This window comes from Haemaphysalis longicornis, unplaced genomic scaffold, assembly GCF_048455015.1.
Source record: "Haemaphysalis longicornis isolate Haplotype H1 unplaced genomic scaffold, Haemaphysalis longicornis Haplotype H1 scaffold_12, whole genome shotgun sequence".
Lineage (NCBI taxonomy): Eukaryota > Metazoa > Arthropoda > Arachnida > Ixodida > Ixodidae > Haemaphysalis > Haemaphysalis longicornis.
In genome coordinates this window covers 112,840,663-112,862,997 of record NW_027526225.1, presented here as the reverse complement: position 1 = coordinate 112,862,997, position 22,335 = coordinate 112,840,663, and the positions used below count along the sequence as shown (strand labels likewise).

General features: G+C 45.2%; 1 protein-coding gene across 1 annotated transcript in view; it reads right to left on the bottom strand.

Annotated features, from left to right (window-relative positions):
- Mei-9 (DNA repair endonuclease XPF mei-9) overlaps positions 1-22,335 on the bottom strand; it is a 61,478-nt gene that overhangs the window by 21,794 nt on the left and 17,349 nt on the right. The window contains exons 6-16 of the mRNA XM_077694193.1: positions 21,956-22,108; positions 19,854-19,967; positions 19,089-19,237; positions 17,884-17,937; positions 13,655-13,724; positions 12,102-12,180; positions 10,672-10,823; positions 9,340-9,540; positions 6,616-6,795; positions 4,424-4,561; positions 337-474 (exon numbers count right to left, since the gene is read on the bottom strand). Of these exons, the coding sequence (XP_077550319.1) occupies positions 337-474; positions 4,424-4,561; positions 6,616-6,795; positions 9,340-9,540; positions 10,672-10,823; positions 12,102-12,180; positions 13,655-13,724; positions 17,884-17,937; positions 19,089-19,237; positions 19,854-19,967; positions 21,956-22,108 (1,428 nt within the window). The remainder of the gene's footprint in view (positions 1-336; positions 475-4,423; positions 4,562-6,615; positions 6,796-9,339; positions 9,541-10,671; positions 10,824-12,101; positions 12,181-13,654; positions 13,725-17,883; positions 17,938-19,088; positions 19,238-19,853; positions 19,968-21,955; positions 22,109-22,335) is intronic.

The following is a 22,335-nucleotide window of genomic DNA, read 5'->3' as shown; positions in this document are numbered from 1 at the left end:
AAACTTCGCTAGGTGTCCGGCAATGCTCACCCACAGCAGCTTCCCCAGTTAAGTCTTGCAAGTGAATGCAAGCTTCCCTGAATTTTTTTTTTTTTTGTGAGTACAATGTAACCGGGTTTGACTGTATATGTATTTTCAAACTTCAAATCACTCCAGAAATATCTAGGTTTCCGAATACTGCCCTCTCATGCAATCCCAAACAAAATACTGCACTACTTGCTTTGGTCTTTGGAAGTTTTTAACATTTGCACACTCCTCCTAAGCAACACTAACAGCAGGGTTCTAACCCTACGACGTTGACCTGGCATGCCTGATTTATGAGCAACAGGTGCTCACCCTTCGCGAAGTCGATGCAGCCTGGACCGCACCGCCCGCCTTCCGCGAGCTCACTGGCTCGTCTGACCTTCCAACGTCGTCCACAAGGTCGGGGTGATACTCCCCTTTTCCGTCCTGTTCCTCTGGGATCACCATAATCTGAAAACGTGGAGGTTCGTTAGTGCTTGAGCTTCAAGCTTACTTCAGCCCAAACATTTCTTTAACACTTTCCTGCACACGCCTATTCAAATCGATAATATTACTATCAACGCTTTCAAGTTCTAATTTTGACGTATTCCCATTCGAATTTGGCGCTTTCTGAATGCACTCCGAGAGCTGGCATCATCTACTGAGTAGTAGAGACACTTATATCCTTTTTAATTTATTTTTCTGCACGCTGCAATTTTTTAAAGCACGACCCGTGTCATGACGGCAACTCGGACGATTCAAAGATGGCGTCGACATCACACGTTACGGCGTCAAAAAATGCCACATTTTTAGAGATTTGGACACACATGCATCACAGAAAACCAAGGTTTTGTGCAACGCATGTGCGGTCAGCCTGTTCTTCACAAGTTCAAGGAATTGCGTTGCATGGTGGCACGAAACCCACTAGTACAAACATTTTTTTTTCGAAAGTTCAGAAATTTTACAGTTAGGCGTTTGATATTTGCAGGAGTTTTGCACTGATAGTATACGTACAAAATCTATAATCTTAAATTTTTGTGTATTTTTTTTCTGTGTGGAGCAACACCGACGTTTTTGCTTATTTTGTCGTGTTTGCCCCGAAACTTTTCTCTACAGCGTTCTTTCTTTCTTTTCTTTTTTTTTATTTCAAACAAAAAATCCTGGTTGAAACGATTTCGACCAGGAAAAAAATTGCTCGCTAGACTACCCAAAATCACTGCTTTTCCCACGGGCAAGAAAGTGTCGAACACTTAGAACAAGAAAACCATGAATCATAAAGTGATGATTAGTCAGTTTTGCATTCTAAAACCTAAATACGGGTGTTGATGGACTCTACAACAAAAATACTGACATATACATGCATCCTACGACATTCGTATACTGGAAGCTCACAAGGTCAATGTCTTTTGAAAGTACGTAAGCGACATTAACCCAAAGGAACACACACATAAATACGAGCTAACAATCAGTTTAAAGCATTGCAGGTGGGCGCAAAAGAAAATTTTACGTAGCCCACAATTCGAGCTTGCTACCGATGCTCGTAAGACATGCTCTTCAATTTCATTCACAAGAAGGCTAGCTGTTCAAAGTACGAGAGCAAATTAGCAATGACTTAACGTCACGAGAAGATACAATAAGTCAAATGGACATACAGTGTAATCTTGATGATACGATTCTGGGTGATACGAATTTCGGGATGATACGAATTTCCGAAAAGTCCCGGTGAAGTTGCATTGTTTGCAATGGGAAAAATTTCGGCTGTTTACGAACGGACCTGCGCGGCCCGGCGGATGATACGAACGAGCCGGTGAGGCGCCCGACTGCCGAATGAGCAAGTGACGGCTCTCTCTCCCTGTCACTCTTTCTCCAGAAACGGCTGGGCTGTTGTTTTCTGCTCGCGAAAACGCGCCGCGCACGCCCCACGCACGCTGACACCGCCGCGAAACCACCCGCACGCTGCGCCCGGCGCAGCAGGCGGCGCCAACATGGCGGCGGCTTCCGCCGCGAAGTGGCGTAGGCGCTCGAGCGACCGCTTCTAACTGCTCTTTAAAATGCAGCTCAAGGCAGACACGAAGTTGCTTGTGCGGTAAAGGAGCTGATAATGCATGCGAAAATGGTACTATAAAACATCATCTGCGCCGCTAGTGAAAGCGCCCATGAAATATTTGCCGAGGTGCTAAGCCTAACCAACTCCGGCGGAGCCAACGTTTTTAGATTAGGTCTAATCTAAATTAGGCCTAATCTAAAAACGTTGGGCGGAGCCAAGCCGGCTGTCTTGCGCGCTTCGCAAGTCGTCAGGCTCCTCCAATCTGCCACGCGCGTCGTGCGTCATTTTCTGACCGAGGTAGGAGCTACCGCTGGCGCGAAATCGTTGATGCGGGTGTGAAAATACAGCGCGCACAAAGCCAAGGCGCGCGAATCGCGTGCAAAAACACACCATGCGGTTCACGCTTGACTGTTGCGGCGTGTAGCGAGCTTTGGCACCGTGAATGAGGAGACGATGCGCGAAGCTTTACGCGCTCCAGAAAAGACTGCTTTGCGACATGGGGGTTAAAAAAAGCAGAAAAAATCACAAATTTCTTCACGCGAAAGTAAGAAAAGAAATAAACAAAAACTTTTTACAGTGCTCAATTTTTTTGTCTGTGTTGGTTCATACGAATTTCGGATGATACGAATAATTTTCGCGGTCCTGCAAGATTCGTATCATCGAGATTTTACTGTATGTATCAATAAAATGCTACATCAGCAGTTCGAACCGCCATTAAGTTAACCTTCGTGTTCCCAAAGTTATGGACAAGGTGGCAGTAATAACCAAAACTAAACTGTTACCTGCATTTATTACCACTTAACAAGGTCAACCATACATACCTCAACGGTTTTTTGAGCAAGCACCCACACTTAGTTTTAGTTACAATTACAAATTGAGCATTAGGGTCTGGATGAAAGAGAAAACGTGAGTAAACTAAATAACCTAATAGCAAAAATTAAATACCCTAATAGCAGAAATATCATTCAGGGCATTAATGATTTGAGCTTCTGAACACATAACAATAACAAAAAAAATATTAAACTGACAGCCTTTCACGTAAGTAAGTGTAATTTGGCTGGGTTAGGCTGGAAGCAGCATTGGCCTAAACTATTTCCATCGAAACTCAGCCTGTGTTATTCTTTCATCTGCACACATGACCTGTGACAGTGGATGTACAGTGTAGACCACATATAACATGACCGGTTATAGTGTGGGACCGGATATAATGCAGCTTTTTGTGACCACCAGTTTGCCTTCCATAGAACTCAATGCCTAAGCATATTGCTTATGCTCAAAACACAAACACAAAGGAAGGTAAAGCCACGCGCGCCATTTTTAAGTCCCTACAGCAGTGGCTGATGTGGAAAAAAAAAAAAAAAGGACCGTGCCTCTGTCTATAAGTGCCGTGTGTTCGAGTGATGATAAACAAATTACTTGAGAGGCACGTTGCGACGTGGTCAAATTCGTGCATGCTTTGCGGTACCGCTTATAGTGTGAATTTTGATTTGATTAACGGTTTTGATTGATTGATTGATTGATTGTAGGGTTTAACGCGCCGACGCAATGCAGGCGATGAGGCGGGCCGTAGTGGAGGGCTGCGGATTAATTTTGACCACCTGGGGATCTTTAATGTGCGCCGAAATCTCGTACACACGGGCGTTTTTGCTTTTCGCCTCCATCAGAAAAGCGGCCGCCGCAGCCGGGAATCGAACCCATGACCTCGTGCTCAGCAGCGCAACGCCTTAGCTACTGAGCCACCGCGGCGGGTGATTAAGGGTTTCAACATGCCGACGCTACACACGCAATGAGGCATGCCATAGTGGAGGGCTCCAGATTAATTTTCACCACCTGGGGACCTTTAAAACGTGCGCTGAAATCTCAAAGACACAGGTGTTTTTCCTTTTCGCCTCCATTAGAAAAGCGGCCACCGCGGCCTGGAATCGAACCCATGCCCTTGTGCTCAGCAGCACGATGATGCGGATTTTCGCAGCTCTTGTGACATACATTATAAGCGGTCTGCACTGTATATATATATATATTTTTTTTGCCTTTTGAAAATGTCGAGTGGGTGAGGTAGGAAATGAACAGAAGGATTGCCGCAGAGAAAAATAACTGCACAAGAAGATTATTTTATGCGGAGCAACTTCAGAACCACTGGGCATTTACCCAAACCTTCGGTGAGAAGTGGAGCAAAAAATGCAGCTTACAGATGGAGACGCGAAGCAACTGACAGCCACTCACAAAATACTTCCTGTATTTCAGAAAACGTATAACCTTGGCCCAATATCGTGTCACAGTTAAATGTATAGAGCTGCTGTCTGTGAAGACCTACCATAAAGCATGTTAATCCCTAAACTTTGAGGTGCCAACAGGAGTTGTTCTGGTACCCACGCTTTTTTCCTTGATGAGGAACTCAAAGGCGTCCTTCTCTCGGCGAAGGGCGGTGAGGTAGCGCTGCTCGTCGATGGAGTCCTCGTACATGAGGAAGTACACACGCAGCACCTCCTTCGCCCTCGTGGCTTGATACATCTGCGGGAGAGGCCCAGCCTTGAGTTCACGGGGTGCCGCACATTGAGGGGACAGTGGTAGTCAAAGGTGGCAACGTGAGAGCAAATAACAAGATTCGCAGTTTTTCATACATAATAATGTCCTGGCCACCCATGTTCCAATTTTTTTTTGTAAATGGGGCACGATTGTTCGTTTGAGTATACAGTCAACCCCCGCAATAACGAAATCCCACGGGTACGAAATTCCCGCAGCAACGAAATATTTTCGCATCCCCGGCCCATGTATTTCATATCTCGCGGCAATGAAACATTTTTGGAAACTGGTCCCGCGTTAATGAAATTCGCTGCAAGATTGGTCGGCATTTTACCTACCCATTGGAGGTTAACTGTGTACAAAAAGTGCTCAAATGCATTTTTTTCTTTTTGGACTCAAGGTGCATAAACTTCTGCCACAGCACACTTGCATGGCCGCCGCCATATTAGTTTGCAAAAGACCGCGCGGCGCGCAGCCAGCGGCCGGGGAGGCAGCCTCGCAGCGGCACCACCAGAGGGCGACACATAGTGACTCAAGTCGCGGCTTTGGCTTGGGCTACGCTAGCCCGCTACTGCTGAAAAGTGCGTGTGCGTTTGTTTGTGTGCGGCGATCGGCATGTTTGCTCTCAGTAAAATGCCTTCGCAAGCCCAAAAGTGGGTTTTTATCGCAACGAGATAAGGCAGCCATCATCGCCCAAGTCAGTGGCCCAAGTAAAGGAAGGGAGTATAAAGGGAGGATAGCGCCGACGAGTTTGGGAACGCCTGCAACTTGCTCAACCATTTTGAAAAGCAAGGATCCCACCACTTCTCAATGGCGCACGTGCACAAAACGAAACAGTGATGGATGTGGCCTTTTTGGACGTCAACAAAGTGGTGCCCACTTAGTTTTCTATATTGGTGTAACGATGTGCCACTCTGTCTGGCAAATTCGTAAAAGAAGAAGCTGGGCTTCGCTTGCATGATCGGACATACTCGGTGCCGAGGGCCAGGGCGAAAAACGTGCAGAGAAGGTGAACCCACGGAATGTTTTGGATGCGTCCGACATGATCTCGTCGTTCTTAGGCGCGCACGATGACTAGCAATGAACCACTTGTACAGTGAGAGCTGAACTGTGACGTTGGCTGCAAGGTAAGGCTTACGAAGTAATATAACCGACTTTAGAAAATAAATTTTTGGTTTGTGGCCGATTTTCCGGTCGTTTATGTTTCATTCTCGCGGCAACAAAATTCCCGCAGAAGCGAATTTTCTGGCTTTCCCCAGCAGTTTCGTTATTGCGGGGTTCAACTGTACTGTTAGTTTATGCTTTAATCCGAGAAATCGCGGCAGAAAGTCAAGGCTTTTCTTGGTAACGTGAGACATAGATCATTACGGAAAATTCAGCCTACATGATCCTAGGGGGAAGTTGGAGTAGTATGAACTCAGAATCTGTAGTGCAGTTAAAAGCAACTGAAAGTTCAGAAATGTAGTGCAGATATATATGTAGAATAAGTTTTATTTTGAACATTTTTTTTAGTACGGTTTCGTTCAGGAAATCATCCTTTAGATTGCCTCTGCCCCTGCCGAAGATATCGCTTCCAAAAACTGTTACAAAACCTTTAGCCTGTGCAACATGTGTAGCAGAGCCTACTCTTTAGCATTATCGTCCCTTGCAAAATAACTCTGGCTACTTCTTTCACTGAGAAGAACTGTGAGTTGGGTGAGCTGGTATAGATTCACGGCAGGTAGAAGCACTAAAAGTCGAAGACAACCAAGTACACAGGACGAAGTAAGAGATAAAGCGGTGCTTCCTTTGTAGCTAAGCTATTCGAAAGGGCAAGCCAGCGAATTTTGGTATTTGAGCATGGGTGATCACGTCACCTTCATTATTTTAACAGCTCAGATGAGCAGTATCACCCATCCCATTGACTGGTTAGAAGGCAACTGTCTCCGCAGCACCCCACTTTCTTCACTCTTTCCAGCCGTCAGCCGTTTTTTGGTGGCCACAATGTGCTTCGACACGTACACTCACACAGACATGCGCGCTTTCTCCCAGTTTCAGCTCACCTCAATTTCTCTCACTGTGGAGATGTTGACGTCGTAAAGGATGATGTATTTCGGCTCGCACGAGAGAAGGAGCTGCTGGAGCGCAAACGGCGGCGACTTGAGGGGGTGGAAGACGGTGTTGGGAAAGTCCGGCGGCATCTCCATCCCCTCCGTCTCCGTCTCCGTCATGTCAGACCCTTCCTGCAGAGAACCCACCACAGAATGAAACATCAGGCGTGCACACACTCGCATCGCATCAGCTGAAGCAGGTGCCTGCTTTAAGGGGGCACACTAGTCTCAAACCAGAAAAGTTTATTTTTGCACTTATGATGATCAAAATTGAGGGGCGTATGTAGTTTTTCATTCGGATTGTAGATATAAAGTTTGTTTTTGTATAAAATGACTGGATTCAGATTTATCCTGATTTGCATATTTGATTTTTTGACAGCCCTTGCGAAAGAACTGCTGGAGGAGGAGGAGGAGGAGGTAAACTTTATTTAGTCAAGCTCTGTTACGGGGACGTGGTGGCCGCTGGCTTTAGCCTGGCGGCGACAATGGCAGCCCGATTCGTCAGGGAGGCTTGAACCTCCGGATCAGAGCTGCCCTGCCCAGCGCCCTCTCCCAGTGCTCGTCGCATGTGATGGAGGGAAAAGGATCATTGGGACAAGCCCACATGGCGTGGGATAAGGTGGCGGGAATGCCGCATGATGGGCAGTTCGGGGAGGGAAATAAGGACGGATGAATGCGATGGAGCAGCGCGCGACAGGGGAGGCTGCCTGTCTGCAGAAGGCGCCACGTGCGTTCTTGCACGTTGTCGAGACTGACGTGAGCAGGGGGATATACACGGCGGGCGAGGCGGAAATGTGTCGCTATGTCGTGATAGCTGAGTAGGCTATCTCTAGCTGATCTGGCACCGTGCGAGGGGACGAGGCTGGGGCCGGCTCGGAAAGTGAACCCTCGAGCAGCAGAATGGGCCGCCTCATTACCTCCTAGCCCGGCGTGAGCAGGGGTCCAGATCAGTTCTACTGAGGTGGAGGGGGGATTTTGAGAGAGAATTTTGAGTGCCTGTGGGGATACGAGCCCCTTGGCGAAATTTTGAATGGCCGTTTTCGAATCCGAGATCACAATTGTGGGAGTCGGCCGGTGCGTTAAGGCAAGCGCTATTGCCGCCTCCCCCGCCGTTGCAGGATTGATGGTGCGGACAGAAATTGAGTCAACTGGTGGGGCATTAGGGCGGTCAATGATTGCTACCGCATACGCATCATAGTGGCGGTAGTCAGCCGCGTCCACATAAAGAACTGCTGGAGAGATGCAGCTGAACAAGGTACCAGTGCACTGTGCACAAATAAGGAGTGCAATACGACTAACAGTATCATTCTATCTGGTCTGTAGCAGAAGTTACGACTGTTCGAAGGTTGGGCTTGGAAGGTGGGAACCAGAAAAACCAGAAAAACCCCCTTACGATTTTAATGCGGAAGTACTGGTTGAAAATTTGGCATACCTGGCATACAAACAGCGTAAAAACTGTCCGACAGATGGAACAAAAATGGCCAAACAATAGAAAAACAAAAACAGTGTAATTAAGTTGAAAACAAAGTTCCGTAAATTTGTGTTGGGGTGGGATATGAACTAGGGACCTCCCATACGCGAGACAGTACGCACCCCCAGCAGCACCGCAGCTTGGCGAATCTAGTTGACTGCTAAAGGTGGATTCAGTGAAAGCATTTCGACCCTGAACTTTTGGATGTGTTGGAGACATGCCCTGATGTCTAAATGAGTAATCTGAGCATGGTGATTGCACAAGTAGCAATCAGGTGAACTGCAAAGTATGTCGCCGCTACAAAATGTCCTCTGCTTGGCGATGGAAATGCAAGTATGCGCCGAGTCATAGTAGCCAAGAGAACAAAAAAATGCGAAAGGAAAAGGATGTTGATATAGTAATGAGAGACCACGTTTGACAATTGGATACTCATGCTTCCGTGCTAACTACAGCATAAAGAATGCTTGGGTGTCCTCAAAAATTACTGAAGACGATAGTCTTTCTTGGGGTGCTTAAACACAGAAATTTTGGTCTGTCTGTCTGCCTGTGACTCGATTCAGCCACCTGGCCAAAGTAAAATAGAAGCTCTGCAATAGTCTCATATACCCACAGCCAAATCTAAACATCTAAGTCCGGTGTTAATGTTCATACTTGTCAACATTGTTGAACAAGAACAAGGCATTACAATAATATAAGGCAGAAAATCAATGTATAGGTGATATATGTAGGGTCCCTTAATTTAAAATTTTACAGATGCTTGGTTATACTGCATCAACTGCAGAAAACCGTCGCCTGCTGTTTCCCACGCTACCTGGCGGCATTTGAGAAATCAAACAGCAACAGCAACGAAAGGTTTCACTAGATAGGTCTCACGTTCCGCTTGGAACGCTCGTGCAGTTGGGAATCATGGTTCTATAAACGTTGTAGTAGGGTGCCTCAATTCTCACGCGTCTCCGCCGTACAGCAGCGCTAGCATCGAGGCACCCGACTTGGAGCAATGGAATGCGGTAAACATAAACTGACTTCAGCAAACATCTAGCGTGTTTTCTTTTGAGGAACAAGATGGGAGAGTAACAGCATGAGTGGTGAGCGGGAAAGAGAAGGGAGGCATTTACTTGGCAGGGGCCCCCACCAGTCGACTATCGTCTTTCGTCGACATTTTCAACGAAAGGAGCAGATAAGCGGCCTTTTTTTTTTTTTTTTACCATTTCCGAGTCTTGGTTGCCCTTCTTGCCCGCCTCGCCCCGGCCGTGCGAAGAACTGTTGTTGGCCTTCTTCCTTTTCTTGCCCGGCCCTCGATCTTCACCAGCGGAGGAGGAGAGGGAAGGAAGCTGCACGCCGTCTTTGTCCCCGATGGCCTTGCGGTACAAGTTTTGCAGAACCACGTCGGCCCCGCAGCACAGGTACTGACATGTTTGAACCACAAAACAAACATGGCATTATGCCCACAATTAAAGTGAGGGGGAGGCGGGGTGCACTGGAAGGTGACAGAATGGCTAACTAGCAGTGAAAGATGCTAGAATGGAAACAGTTTTTTTTCCTGACAGCTTAGAATACTACAGTTGAACCTCGTTATAACAAACACTGATACTATAGCGAATCATTGGCTATAGCGAACTAAATACGAACATTGGTTGGTCACGCTTCCTTTCAATGACACTTATTCTTTTATAACGAAAGTGAAACTTTGAGTGCTACATGCACTACCGGATGTAACGAAGAAATATTTGACCAGTAGGCTTAGAAGCTACTTGGAAAAGCTTCCAGCGTCCGAAACTGCAGAAGTAGAAAAGGCCCCTTTGTTCGTGGACACTGAGGAAAACTTCATCCTGCTCAGTGCTGTGAATAGCCACCAGGCAAAGATCACGTCCTTCCTCGAAAAAATAGGAACGCAGGTCTGTTTTGTCAAATGAACTTTGTTCTGTTGCAATTTCCCGTTTCATGTTCTGGTTCATTGAGCTTGAAGTGCCACAAGGAGAAAGATAAGGGTTACCTTGTTTATAGTAGGTCCGAAGATTAGAATAATGCGTCTTTGCATCAAGGACATTTGTGGGAGCCAGATTACCGACTGGTTTGAACCGATTTTTAGCTCTACCGTTACAACGAATATCGGATATAGTGAACTTAATTGCTGCTCTGATACTACTTCATTTTAACAAGGTTCGACTGTATTGACATAACAATCATGAAAACAAAGGACAGGGTGAAGCAGCTTGCAGAACGAGTGTATAACACATCGCTGTGTAATACTTCGAAAACTCCAGCTTGGCTAACCAGCGTTCGTGAGCTGCCGCCCTACATTTGTGCAGCAGCATCATGACATCCCTATATTCCTACACCAACTTATGATGATGATTATCATGATCACAATGACAACGATGCACCGTATGCATCGTAGAAATACACATGCGCTTATATGTGCAAATTTTTCCTGGGATACCAGCCATACATACTGTTCCATGATAAAGCCTGGCCGTGGCACGCAGCATAAGCACAGAACTCCGTGGCTTGGGAAAGGGCAACGAGGGCGGACTCACCTCGGAAAGCTGTCCACACGTCCGGTCGTCCTCTGCCACGATCAAGACGGTGTTCAGGTCGCCCCGGCCCTTGTTTTCGTGTCGAATTTCAGCCAGGATCTCGGACAACGCCGCCCACTTTGGACTGTGCTCCGGTTGGAACGATGGATCCACTGCACGACAGAGATTTTTGGCCCCCGCTCTCCACTACACCGTGTTGCCATACGTTCCTTAAAGGAGCCATGCCGACAAAGCACAAGTTTGGTTCATTCGAAAGATTGCCTCGTTAGAATCATACTGACACCTGTTTTAACGTAAACTTTGCTCAAATAAGCTATATAATTAGAAACTAAGGAAATGGCCATGCGACTCACTAGCTCATTTCCTGCCACAAAACCTAGGATGTCACCTGTGGCAGCTCTACAATTGGCTGAGGCCGGCGAAAGCAAGTGCAAGTTAGGCAGGGCTTATAAGCTTGCAGAACAAGCTATTTGCACTTAAATTAAGGGTACATTTTGTATATAGCAGTAAGAATGGTGGGGTAAACAGTGAAAGTTACGAAAGTACACATAAACATAGAAGTACTGATGCGTACTGCAGTTAGTACTGCGTGCACTACGCTTGCTTTAGCCGCACAGCAGTCCGCCGCTTTGGAGTTGTCTTACACGACACTGGCCGACTGGCGTAAGCGACGTTCTTTTACGTGACCCTGCTTGTCAAGCATACTCCATGTTTTACAAAACAATTACTTTCTACCGTAACAATAACAAACCAGGTGCAAATACGGTCAAAAACAAAACGGCAGAAAATGGCCCGCCGCGGTATGGTGGCTCCATCTAGGTTGACTAATGGTAAACAAGGCCCCCGCAATCGGTTGCAGAGCGGTTCTTGTGATGTCATCGCAGACGTCGCGAAACACACGATTTGGCGGGAGAACCAAAATTTTAACCTAAATTGATTAATTTCTCATAGAATAAAGCATCGTTTGCTTCTGAACAAGTGCTGCGGGCACTATAAAACACAACATCTTCCGAATAAAAAAAAGTTGTATTTTGTCTACCTGGCCCCTTTAAGTTAGAGCTTCCAATCAGAGGCAACTAACCACAAGCAGTCATGCTCCCATACTCGATTGCAACATTACGTTAGCCCCAAATAACTCCCCGAAAACAGCAGCATGCCTCCATCAAGCAGTTTTTAAAAGAAAGGCAATACAATGCCTACCACCTCGTCACTTCTTCAAAGATCCCTCAACTATAAAAGACTAGATGTAAGTTTGCAGTACCCCTCCATTCACTTCCTAATGGAAACAAAGGTCACAGCCCAAACTGTAATGTGAAAACACTTTAGACCAACAAAGTGTCTCAGCTGGTTTATAAGGTGTATGTAATGTCAGAAATGCGGATGCCCACCTGATCTGCACAAAGTGAGACACCAATGTTTTCAGGTCTCACCTTTCTTGTCCGAATTCTTTGACTTCGGGTCTTCCTTTCGCGGCCTCTTCTCCAGCCCATAAACCCTCGCCTTTGCTTGCTGCAAAGACAACGGCATTTTGCATCGTGTGCGTGACGGCTATAGCATGCACAGATGTACAAATTTGACTGCCTGCGAGACAACACTGATTCTAACCTTGCTCTTTTCTGGCTCCCTTCAGCCAAGTTTAGCTATCTCAAATGATCAAAATGAATGTGAGAAACAGCCTTAAAAGAAAAGGAACACACTTATAAGCACATGCACCATTTACATTATATAGAATTCAGCACTGGTTGAAAAGACACACCGCATTTTACAGTGTGTAAGCCACAGCCCCTATAAACCACTCTTGCACAAGCCTGCGATTGCTTTCTGTGCAGATAAAAATCTAAAAAAAAGACTAAGGGGGTAAGTAAGTTTTCTTCTATTATTTTGGAACCTACATATAAGCTGCACCACTGTATAAGACACACCAACAAAAGTTCTAAAAAAAGTAACCAAAACTTTCTCTTGAAAATACGGTAAATCGAAAAACTAAGCCTTCAGCCGCTAAGATGCTACTTCGAATGTCTTTGAAATGCAGAGCACTTTAGGTGCCTGCCTTGTCGTAGTAGCTTGCTCGCTGGACCCAAGTATAGCCACATGGCATATTGTCATAGCGGCTGTCGTCGCGGGGTCCCACAGATGCTTCGAAAGCTAAGCGGTTTATACAGTGATAAGCTCGTGCTCGTGCTTGTCCTACATCTCTCCATTGTTTAGTGCAAAGAAAACTATAGGTACATTTGAGGCAAAATATACGTAAGTAACCAGCAGCGTCCGTGTCCTTTTAGTTAGGAACACTCGTAGGGTTGGTTTTTACGATAGTAAGCGGAAAAAGCAGCCACGCAAGAAAAAAATGCCGCGTTCAAAATGACGCCGAAAGGCTCCACGTGGAAAAAAAAAAAAAATGGGCGCGTTCAAAATGACACAGAAAGGCTCCAGCCCCGTAAGAAAAAAATTACGCGCTCGAAATGACGCAAAACAGCTCCAGCACATGAAATTAAAGCAAGCACAACAAAAGGAACAGAACTCCCACTGGCGCAGTTTCAGGCAGGGGCACGCGAGCACTGCAAAGGCGGGAAATTTGAAATGCATGGGGTAGTAGCAGTGAGCGGATAACGGCGCTACAGAGCATTATGGCGAATCACTGCTCTGCACTTCCGACAGCTTTCATAATGAGTGGAACGGCTTTAATTTTTATTTGTTTGTTTGTTTTTTCACCTCTAACTTATTGTATCAGCAGTTAGTTTTGATACTTCCCAGCAAGGTGATTATGCCAGACATGTAAAGGAAAAATTTTCTGCACTCTTTTGCAAGGTTTTAGAAAGGACATACACCTCAAAACTGTGAAGGTTCACCTTATGATTGCTTTTAACATAAACCATAACCACAATCAGGTGCGAATGCTACGGGCTTAACACCTGGCACCTCGTCATAAAGTACATAAAGCTACGAACAAGTCAGCATAGACGGCAAAATGAAGATGGCCACTCACAACGTAGAGTGTCTCGGCTGCGTCCAAGAAGAGCCAATCAGAGACGTGCGTTGCAGATGTGGCACTGTCACTGAAAGGCATAGAAAGCATAAAGATGCCACCCAATGAACCACATGTTCAGTTCAAATTGCAAATGGTTCAAACCTGACTACATGACAGTGATCTTAACCCTTTCAGATGGCAGTTGCTATTCCCCCCCCCCCCCCCCCTACAAAATTTTTGTTTGTTGTTTCTATGCTGAGTATCTCAACAAGTAAGATGAATTGGCAGGTTACTGATCAGAACACAACCTTAGTTTTTTTTACGGTCATGTACAGCATTGTGTACATAGTGTCACAGAGGTCAGGAGCGTCAAGTAGCGTTGAATATTTCCACACGCGTGTATATCTAGGTCACATGCATTGTTTCTATATATTTTAGGGCCGCAAGTCTTTCAAGAAAATGAGGAGGAAAAGTTGAAAAAGCTCACCCGCTGAAGCCGTCACGTGCGTCACCATTTTGTTCATGGTCTTAGTAATTTTACCAGCCGCAATATGGCCCTAAAACCTTCATTGTTAGACGAAGGATAAAAATTATGCTAAACTAGCAAAAACTTTCAGCTTTGGCATTTGTTTTTGTAAAAAATCGCAGGATTTAAATGTACGCAGTTGTGCACATAGCGTCTGGAAGGGTTAATGCGCTCAGGTTAAGGTGAAAACACAAAGCACCTAACATAATGAGAAGGTAGGTCCAATCATGCACTAATTAGTGTGCTGCACTTAAATGCAACAGCTGAATGCATAAGGTTGAAGGAGCACTGAACTAGTTTTGAGCGATAATTTTATCGTACAGTCCGCTTCCTTTATTCATCAGAATACCGTGGCCGAAAACAGCCTGCATTGCGTGGGACATGCCACCTTAGCGTGAAGAAACATATGCTGTAGTAGCCGCATCCAACATTCTTACAGTTGATATTATGTTTTGGCAGAACAAAAACAATGCCACTATGTGGTGGTGCCCTCAACTAACCGTAGCAGTCTATTAAAAAGCAGTTTTCATAACACTATGCAAGTAATGCACAGCTGGAGTCAACCGCAAACTGTACGATTTTTCGAAATAATTTTTGGTTGACTAGACCAGTGTGCCACGCAGAATAGTACGATAGATGTTGACACAACTATGCCCATAAGCTATGCTGACATTTTTCTGTCAACTGCAGGTTTTCCCGCTCAATTTAATCCAATTGCCATACAATTTATACCAAGTGCCAACCAATTTAATCCGGTCGCCAACCAAATTATTCCAGCTGTCATAAGGTTGTTCAGGAGTGTTTTGTGCGAAATTAGGCCAGCTTTGTGGACCTTGTTGCGCGTGGTGTGGTGAAAACGTGGTTTTTCTTGATCCATTATGTGTGAAATATCTTATGCGCACAGCTTAATAAACATTTACTAACAAGCACAAATCACGAGAGCGGTCTTGTTTGACTGTTGGTGCCGTGTGTTGATTGTCTGCGAGATCGTCAGAAGTGTCATCTGCTCGCGAATTGTTACTCCAGCAGACTTGCCAGCGTATTTTACGCGAGCACACGATACTTCTGACGCGAGCAGGCGATATTATAATTTGGAAATAATACTTAAAATTGCAGAAAAACATTCATTAATAAGGGCATTTAACTCTCTCGGGACCACCGGAAAATTGACCAATTTTTAGGGGTCCAAGGAAACATTTTTTTTCTGCTAAAAAAATTGGTTAGGCACTAATTACAGGAACACAAAATGCAGATTATTTAACGGTCTTTCCAATAACACCAGTTTCTTAAATGTTTTTACATATCATAATTGTGAAAAAAAATATCAAAATCAAAATTTTTGTCAAGTCGAAAAAAATGATAAAAAATTCCCCCGCATTTCCCCGAGGGGGAGAATGTGAAAGTGCGAATGCACGGTTGTCGGCCCGCTTGCGGCGCTTGCGCTCGGCCCCCGCAGCCCACCGCCTCGCCGCCTTCTCTTCCATCGGGTTTGTAGTATCACGTGTACACCACGCAGTTATCAAGCCGCTATAACGCCGCTGAGTCGCCAACGCACGCCGCTGACGACGTAGTTTGAATGCGTTAAAGATATAAGGCGCGTCACTAACACTGATATCAGCGTCGCGTCCGTGGCTTGGTCGGTAGAGCGTCGCGCTGCGGCCGCAAAGTCCTCGGATCGAAACCTGGCGCCGGATGCTGTTTCTTTTTTAAATATAGAGGAGCACTGCGGACGCCGACGCCGCCGCCGCCGCCGCCGGCGGTGGATGGTTTGGGGTCGCTTATAAAGTGCATTCGCACTTAAAAAGGAGTTGTGTATATCAAACCACCGGTAGTAGAAAAAAATTAGAATATAAATTTTGTAGGGAAACATTTCAAAAACACGCCCTAGAAAAAATGTCGACTTGCGCAGAACAGTTTGTCAGATATAAAACAAAAAGTCAGCATGCACGGTGCTCGTGCCATGCAGTGAAGCCCAACCTCCAATTCAAAATGTGTGATTTCTGGTGGGTCTATGGAATAACTCTGGCGGTTTGAAATTATCAGAGGTACCAATTTGCCCCCACATAACGTAAAAACATCCTATCAATGACTGACTTTGCATTTACAGCAAGCACAATATTTGGGACAAGCACGCGATGCGGAAAAAAACATGCAAGAAGTTGAAAATGGAACGCCGTGGTTGATGCTTGTTGACGTTCACGGTCAGTTATCTCTCAAAACATAAAGCTGAGCTTTATTATCATCTTCTTACTCGCAGTTGTAGCCTTGCTCGCAAAAATGAGGCACGATGCACTAGAATCGTGCCCTGCGATCTTTGGCCGAGTGGCAGTTGCGCGATGAAAAAGATCAGCACAACGAGCTTGCTCTATTGCAGCGCCACCTAACAGTTTTCAAATGAAACAGCACAAAAACTTATCAGAGACTCCGTCCGAATTGACAGTTCAACTAAGCAGCAACATTAGACACCCGGATATACCCTCGCATAGAAACGAAACTGGAAAGCGAACAGCTGGCAGTGTAAGGCCGGTTTGAAGCACTGTCCTCGGCGGAACAGATATCTGGCGACTGGGTGTGATCTTTTGACTTGCATCTGAAGTTCTTATCGCAGAAATTGGGTTAGGGTGGGGGGAAAGCAGGAGCGGCGTGCTTTGTTCGAGGATCAGTCGCGGACGCTCCAGGCGCCATTGCAGGTAGCCTTGAAGTTTGGTAACTGCGTAGTAGCGCTAAATATGAATTTCGCGGTGCAGAAACAAAACCGAAACCGTTGTAAACTGTTTGCGAATGGTCCTGGGGTAAGTAGAACTACCACAGAACTTAGAACAACATGCCCAAAGGCAATAAAACTGCCTAAAATCATAAAGCAGCTTTGCAACCAGGCACTGCTTGACATTTTCAGCCGATTTCTGGGATTATTACTGACAGAGTGCGAACCTGATGATTGAAAATTGTTCGCTGGTTCACCCTTCACGCACTGATAGCAAAAAACAAACGCTAATAAACAGTAATTACGAGTGGCATGCATTCTTCGTTGGTAGCAGTGACACGCGATGACCACGCCCCTTTTCCACACCCAGGTGATTCAAAAGCGTGTCAAAAATCACGTTTCCGTTGCAAAAATGAAAACAAAACTGACTTTGAAAGTCCATTTTCTGATCTAACTCCAAACAGCCTTACTTGTTCGAGCAACGCCTGGAACACTATGAAAAGGCGCTCCCAAAGCATCGACCAAATTGAACGATTCTGAATAGGCGCGGTAACGAAAGAATTTTAAGTATTGTGTTTTTATCAAAGGAACTTCTAAAGGCCTTGTTACGCGAGGAGCTGACGATGCTTCTGACGCGAGTTATTGACGGCACTTTCGCAAACGACCAGCTCACAGCACACGGCACCAGCAGATCAAAAAGTGTGTGTTAGTAAATGTCCATAAAGCTGTGCGCACATGATGAATCAATAAAAACCATGTTTTCACCACATCTCGCACCACAAAGTCTGCAAAGCTGTGCCTAATTTTGCACAAAACACCCCTGAACAACCTTTTTTTTTTTTTGACAGCTGGATGAATTTGATTGGCACCCGGATTAAATTGGTTGGCACTTGGATTAAATTCACTGGCACCTGGATTAAATTAGCTGGCATCTGAATTAAATTAGATGGCACTTGGGTAATTTTAAATTGAGCGGGAAAACCCATGGTCACCTCAACCTGAGGAAAACTTACTCACTGAACAGACTTGACGAGGCTGTAGAAGGTAACGCTGTCGTGCTGCGTCAAGTACCTGCAAGATATGCACTTCAAGATTAGGCATGACCACAACAAGCCCCGCTCATGTTCACAATCTCAAAGGCTGCCGCAATTATCTGCCCGATAAGCAAGCAGACCGAACAGTGGTAAACAAATCTTGGGAGGAAGAGTTGACAGCGAGGTTTAGTACAGCCAAGACGTAAATAAGAAAAAAGAAAAAAAAAGAGTGGGTGCTAACTGAATAACAATATTTGTAGTAACAAAGGATGCCTCATATTGGCGCATAAAGAGTAAACACATAAACAGAAAATTTCTCAGGGAAACATTATTGCCGTTAGCAAACTGCATGTATTGTGACTTCCCCAAACCTGAAAGGAAGAAATGTCATTAATACACTTTGGGGGGAATGGCTGCTATGAAATAAATCGACTTTTCTTGTTTTTTACACGCCATTCAAATGTAGCAGGAATTTCCAGCTAGGAAAGTACTCCTTACTAGGTAGTTAGGCCAGTTCTTCCCTGGCTACAAGACGGCATCGCTGTAGTACTTAAAGAAACCCTGCAACACTTTGCATAAGCGCTTTCACTCCTTCCTTCGTCTCTGGAAGCACTGCGAAAGCTATAGTTTCGTCAGCACGGAGCGGCACTGCGCGATTTGCTCGTCACACCAGATACGCCTCCCGTTTCTGCTGTGTTTTTGTAGCTTGATTTTTGAAGTTGCTATCGAAATGCGCTCATTGCTGCAACTGAATGAAAACTGGCCAACAGCCGTTACATGGCCTTAAGACGTAGTTCGAGCTATCGAAGAACGTCAATAACGGGAAAGGCAGAAAAATCTTTTGAGCGAGTTTACAAGTTATCTGTTTACAAGTTATCTGATGGGCATGGAGCAGTAATTTTTGGCCAAAGTACCTTACGACCCCCTAATCTAAGAACTGGGTGTGTTGGGTTACTAAGTTGTGCAAGCATTTACGATTTCAAAAAAAAAAAGTTGAAAAAAAGTGTTGCAGGGTCCCTTTAATGTACAAATACCACTTGCGAAGTCGTCTCTCTCATACCTGCCTGGTTTACAGCCACAACCAAATTTGCACGCACAAAGGAACAAGGCATTAGCAACTGCCGCACTACCACATTTGTGCCGCCTGCGAGGTGGCGAGGGTGAAAAGAAGTGTGCATGGCCACTCACAGCAGCACCGTGCGGAGCGTCTTGATGTCCGAAACGAGGCCCCGGGTCTTCTTCCCCAGCTGATGCCACACGGGGTCGAGCTGAAACTTGATCAGCTTCTCAAACGACCTCGCGATGGTGTTCTCCACGGTCATGTCTTCCATGTCGAGCTTCAAACAAAAGGGGGGGGGGAGCTTTTTCGAGACAGCCAAAATTACGCCTGTATTTAAGATTTCACACGTACTCGGCATTCCGTCATGAGGGTAAGGCAAGCACCCCGTAAAACTTCTTTTTACAGCCTAATAACACTGCATAATACGTGGCTTTAACCACAGACTAGCAGTCATAAATGACGGGACACACAAAGCCTACGACATTTCTGCCCCTCAGTAATATTGTTACATTACAGCAGGACACAAACCGAACGACAGAAAATGCGAACGATGTAGGTATTTACAATTTGGCCATGGAGCCGGAGCACGGTCTAAATACAACACACTGCATCCTCGTCGTCGGTGGTAGTGGATGACCTTAGCGCTACGCGCAACTTTCCACTTCTTTTGTTTTTACGCTACTATTTCCAATATCCAATTTTTCTCTTTGCGTTCTATAGATTCCTTGACCCACGAGTACTTCCCTTTCCTTTGTTAATAGATTCCTTGACCCACGAGTACTTCCCTTTCCTTTGTTAATCAGCGACCATTGCCCACTTCGCTTAATAAAGGCTCAAGTGCACTTAATAGGGAGCAAAACAAACAGTACTAGCAGAAACCTTGCCAGCCTTACCGAAGGATTGGCTTTCTTAATTTCTCTCACACAGCTGGAAATGATGTCCAGGATGGCCATTTGGATGGTGTTCATCGCAGGAGTCATTCCAACACGGATCTCTATGACTTCCGGCTGCAAGAGTACAAAATTAGTACACAGGAACTCCCCTCCTTCTGGCATGCCTGCACCTGCAACAACAGGGCTTTTTGCGACTTGCAACACAATGTTAGGCGATGATCAGCATTGCAACACAATGTTCAGCAATGAAAATGGAAACTTTGACACTGTGAATTCAGCTACTATAAAATGTGGCAGGCTTTTAAGTTGGTAAACCATCATTTCTTTACATTACTTACGTTACATTACATTTGTTCACCTTACTGTAATGTTTACATTAAAGCAAAAGAAAAAAAATCAGATTTCATGCTTTAACAACCAAAGCACCCGATCCGTGCGACTTCATTCTGGAAAACCTCAAGTGTATTTCTGTGGCAAAATTTTAATGCTCAAGCAATTTTTATTGTGCTCTCAGCGACAGACTCAGGCCCACTCCACTAAAAGAAACTTGAAGTGGCACGATTGAGCGCTTGCGAGCACGGGTCAAACCAGCGAAATCAGCACTGTCCCTATGTGTTCTATGATTTAAAAGTAGAGGAGAAATATAGGCTGTTGCTGCATGCACTATATTGCCGCGAACTATGCAATGGGTTTGTTTGTTTGTGTTTTGCTTTTACCGCTCAGCTGCGCCGGTCTGTGTTATCTGTGTGCCAAAGGAAGCGCGTGTTCCATTCATACTTTCTATGCCGTATGTGTTATCTCTTCTGATAGGCAGAGCGTTCCGAACTAGCGTGAACAGCCTAGAATAATATTCTTTGTTCTGAATGTAATTCGACGGTTCCAGAAACACTCGCACCTAAAGATAAATTCCCGTGGACCGACGCCGCGGCATTCGAATCGTCGACGTTCGCCTTCGCACGTCACTTTGTTGATTGCTGTTTCGCCGCCTGTGTATTCTTCGAGTTGTTAGGGGAGCACAAGTTCGCTCCAATAACTTGTTTTCCTTGAAGACAACTGCGTCGTCTCCGGCTTCGTGACAATATAGAGTTTCAAAATGCCCAAACTCCAACAGACCTTGCTCAGCATAGCACACTGACTATGTTTATGAAAAACTGTTAGCTTGCTACGAAAAACCTACAGCTCAGATGAAAATAGCCAAGGCACCGCTACCGTAGCAGCTCTTTTGTCCTGTCCTATGTGCCACGCTATTTTTCACATAGTTCTTGGCCCGGGCCATCATCGACGCATGTCTAGTTGGGTGCACCAACATAAGTACAATCGTCAGCTTCTGTTTAAGGGGGCACATGGGTCTTTGGGGCCGAAAAAAACGGTCAAAAAATTGTTTCCTTGGAAATGGCGTTTGCGGCATCCGCGGCCATTTTTCTATCAGTCTGCGATTTGCTCATAACAGGGTGCCATATTTTATTGTAAATAGCATTTAAAAATGCAATCTACAGCTCAGTTCGCATAGAACTCGATGGTGAAATGACACTTTTCTTGCAACGCTAAGCTAAAATTTCACCCTCGGATATGTCGGCTCCCACAGCAGGTACAACTGCAATTTTTTTTTTTTTTTTTGCTTTTGATACCTAAATGTGCGGAAAATACAATTTTAGAAACAAATTTTTTAAACGGAGGCTTTGGAAAATTATTATTGCGTTCAACTGACCCCACCTCTGAGCCATCTCTGGCAGAACGCGGGAGGAGTGAAGTTCAATGTGTTGTAAAATGACCAAAAATAGCTAAATCAAAAAAAATTCTTCCAGCATTGTATTCTTTAGTCGTTTGTCTGCCTAGCCACGGGGTAATCACTATTCTGTATGGAGTGGTTATTTCGTAATTGTGACCCAAAATAAGAGCAATCAATCACTAATTATCTAAACAAATAAACAACTTGCAAAAAATCTAACTGCAGATTTGAAATCGGAAAACAGAAAACTCCAAATTGCTGTGCAGTTTCATAAAAATTGGTTTGTAAATAAAAAAAATAGCATTAGGACCGAAAACACTGCCGAAAAATAGCCAAAAACACTGCAAAGAGGAGATAAGAAGTGTTGGCCCACCTTTCTCTTGTCTAGTGAAGTGATAACGTCGGCTTGAAACCTTGGCCACAGAAAGAGCTTCTTGACGAAAAGATTTCTCATCATGCGCTGCACTTGCGAGAAACCGTGGGTGAACGCAACCGCACTGTCCGAGAGTCCCTTGACGAATCCTTTCTGAAAGCAATGAAGTCTCTTAGTGGGCTTGAGTTAGCTTTGCGAGCCTTTCGGACTTGCACACCTCCAGTTGCTACAATTGCACGACATCCATTTAAGGCCAGCCCCATACAACTCCACACGGCTTCATTTTTAAAGAGACCCTTTTTACGTAACTTTAAGACACTTTTTAAATAACGACGTCAGTACTAGACAGCCTTACTGAGCATCTCTTACGTGTACATTAG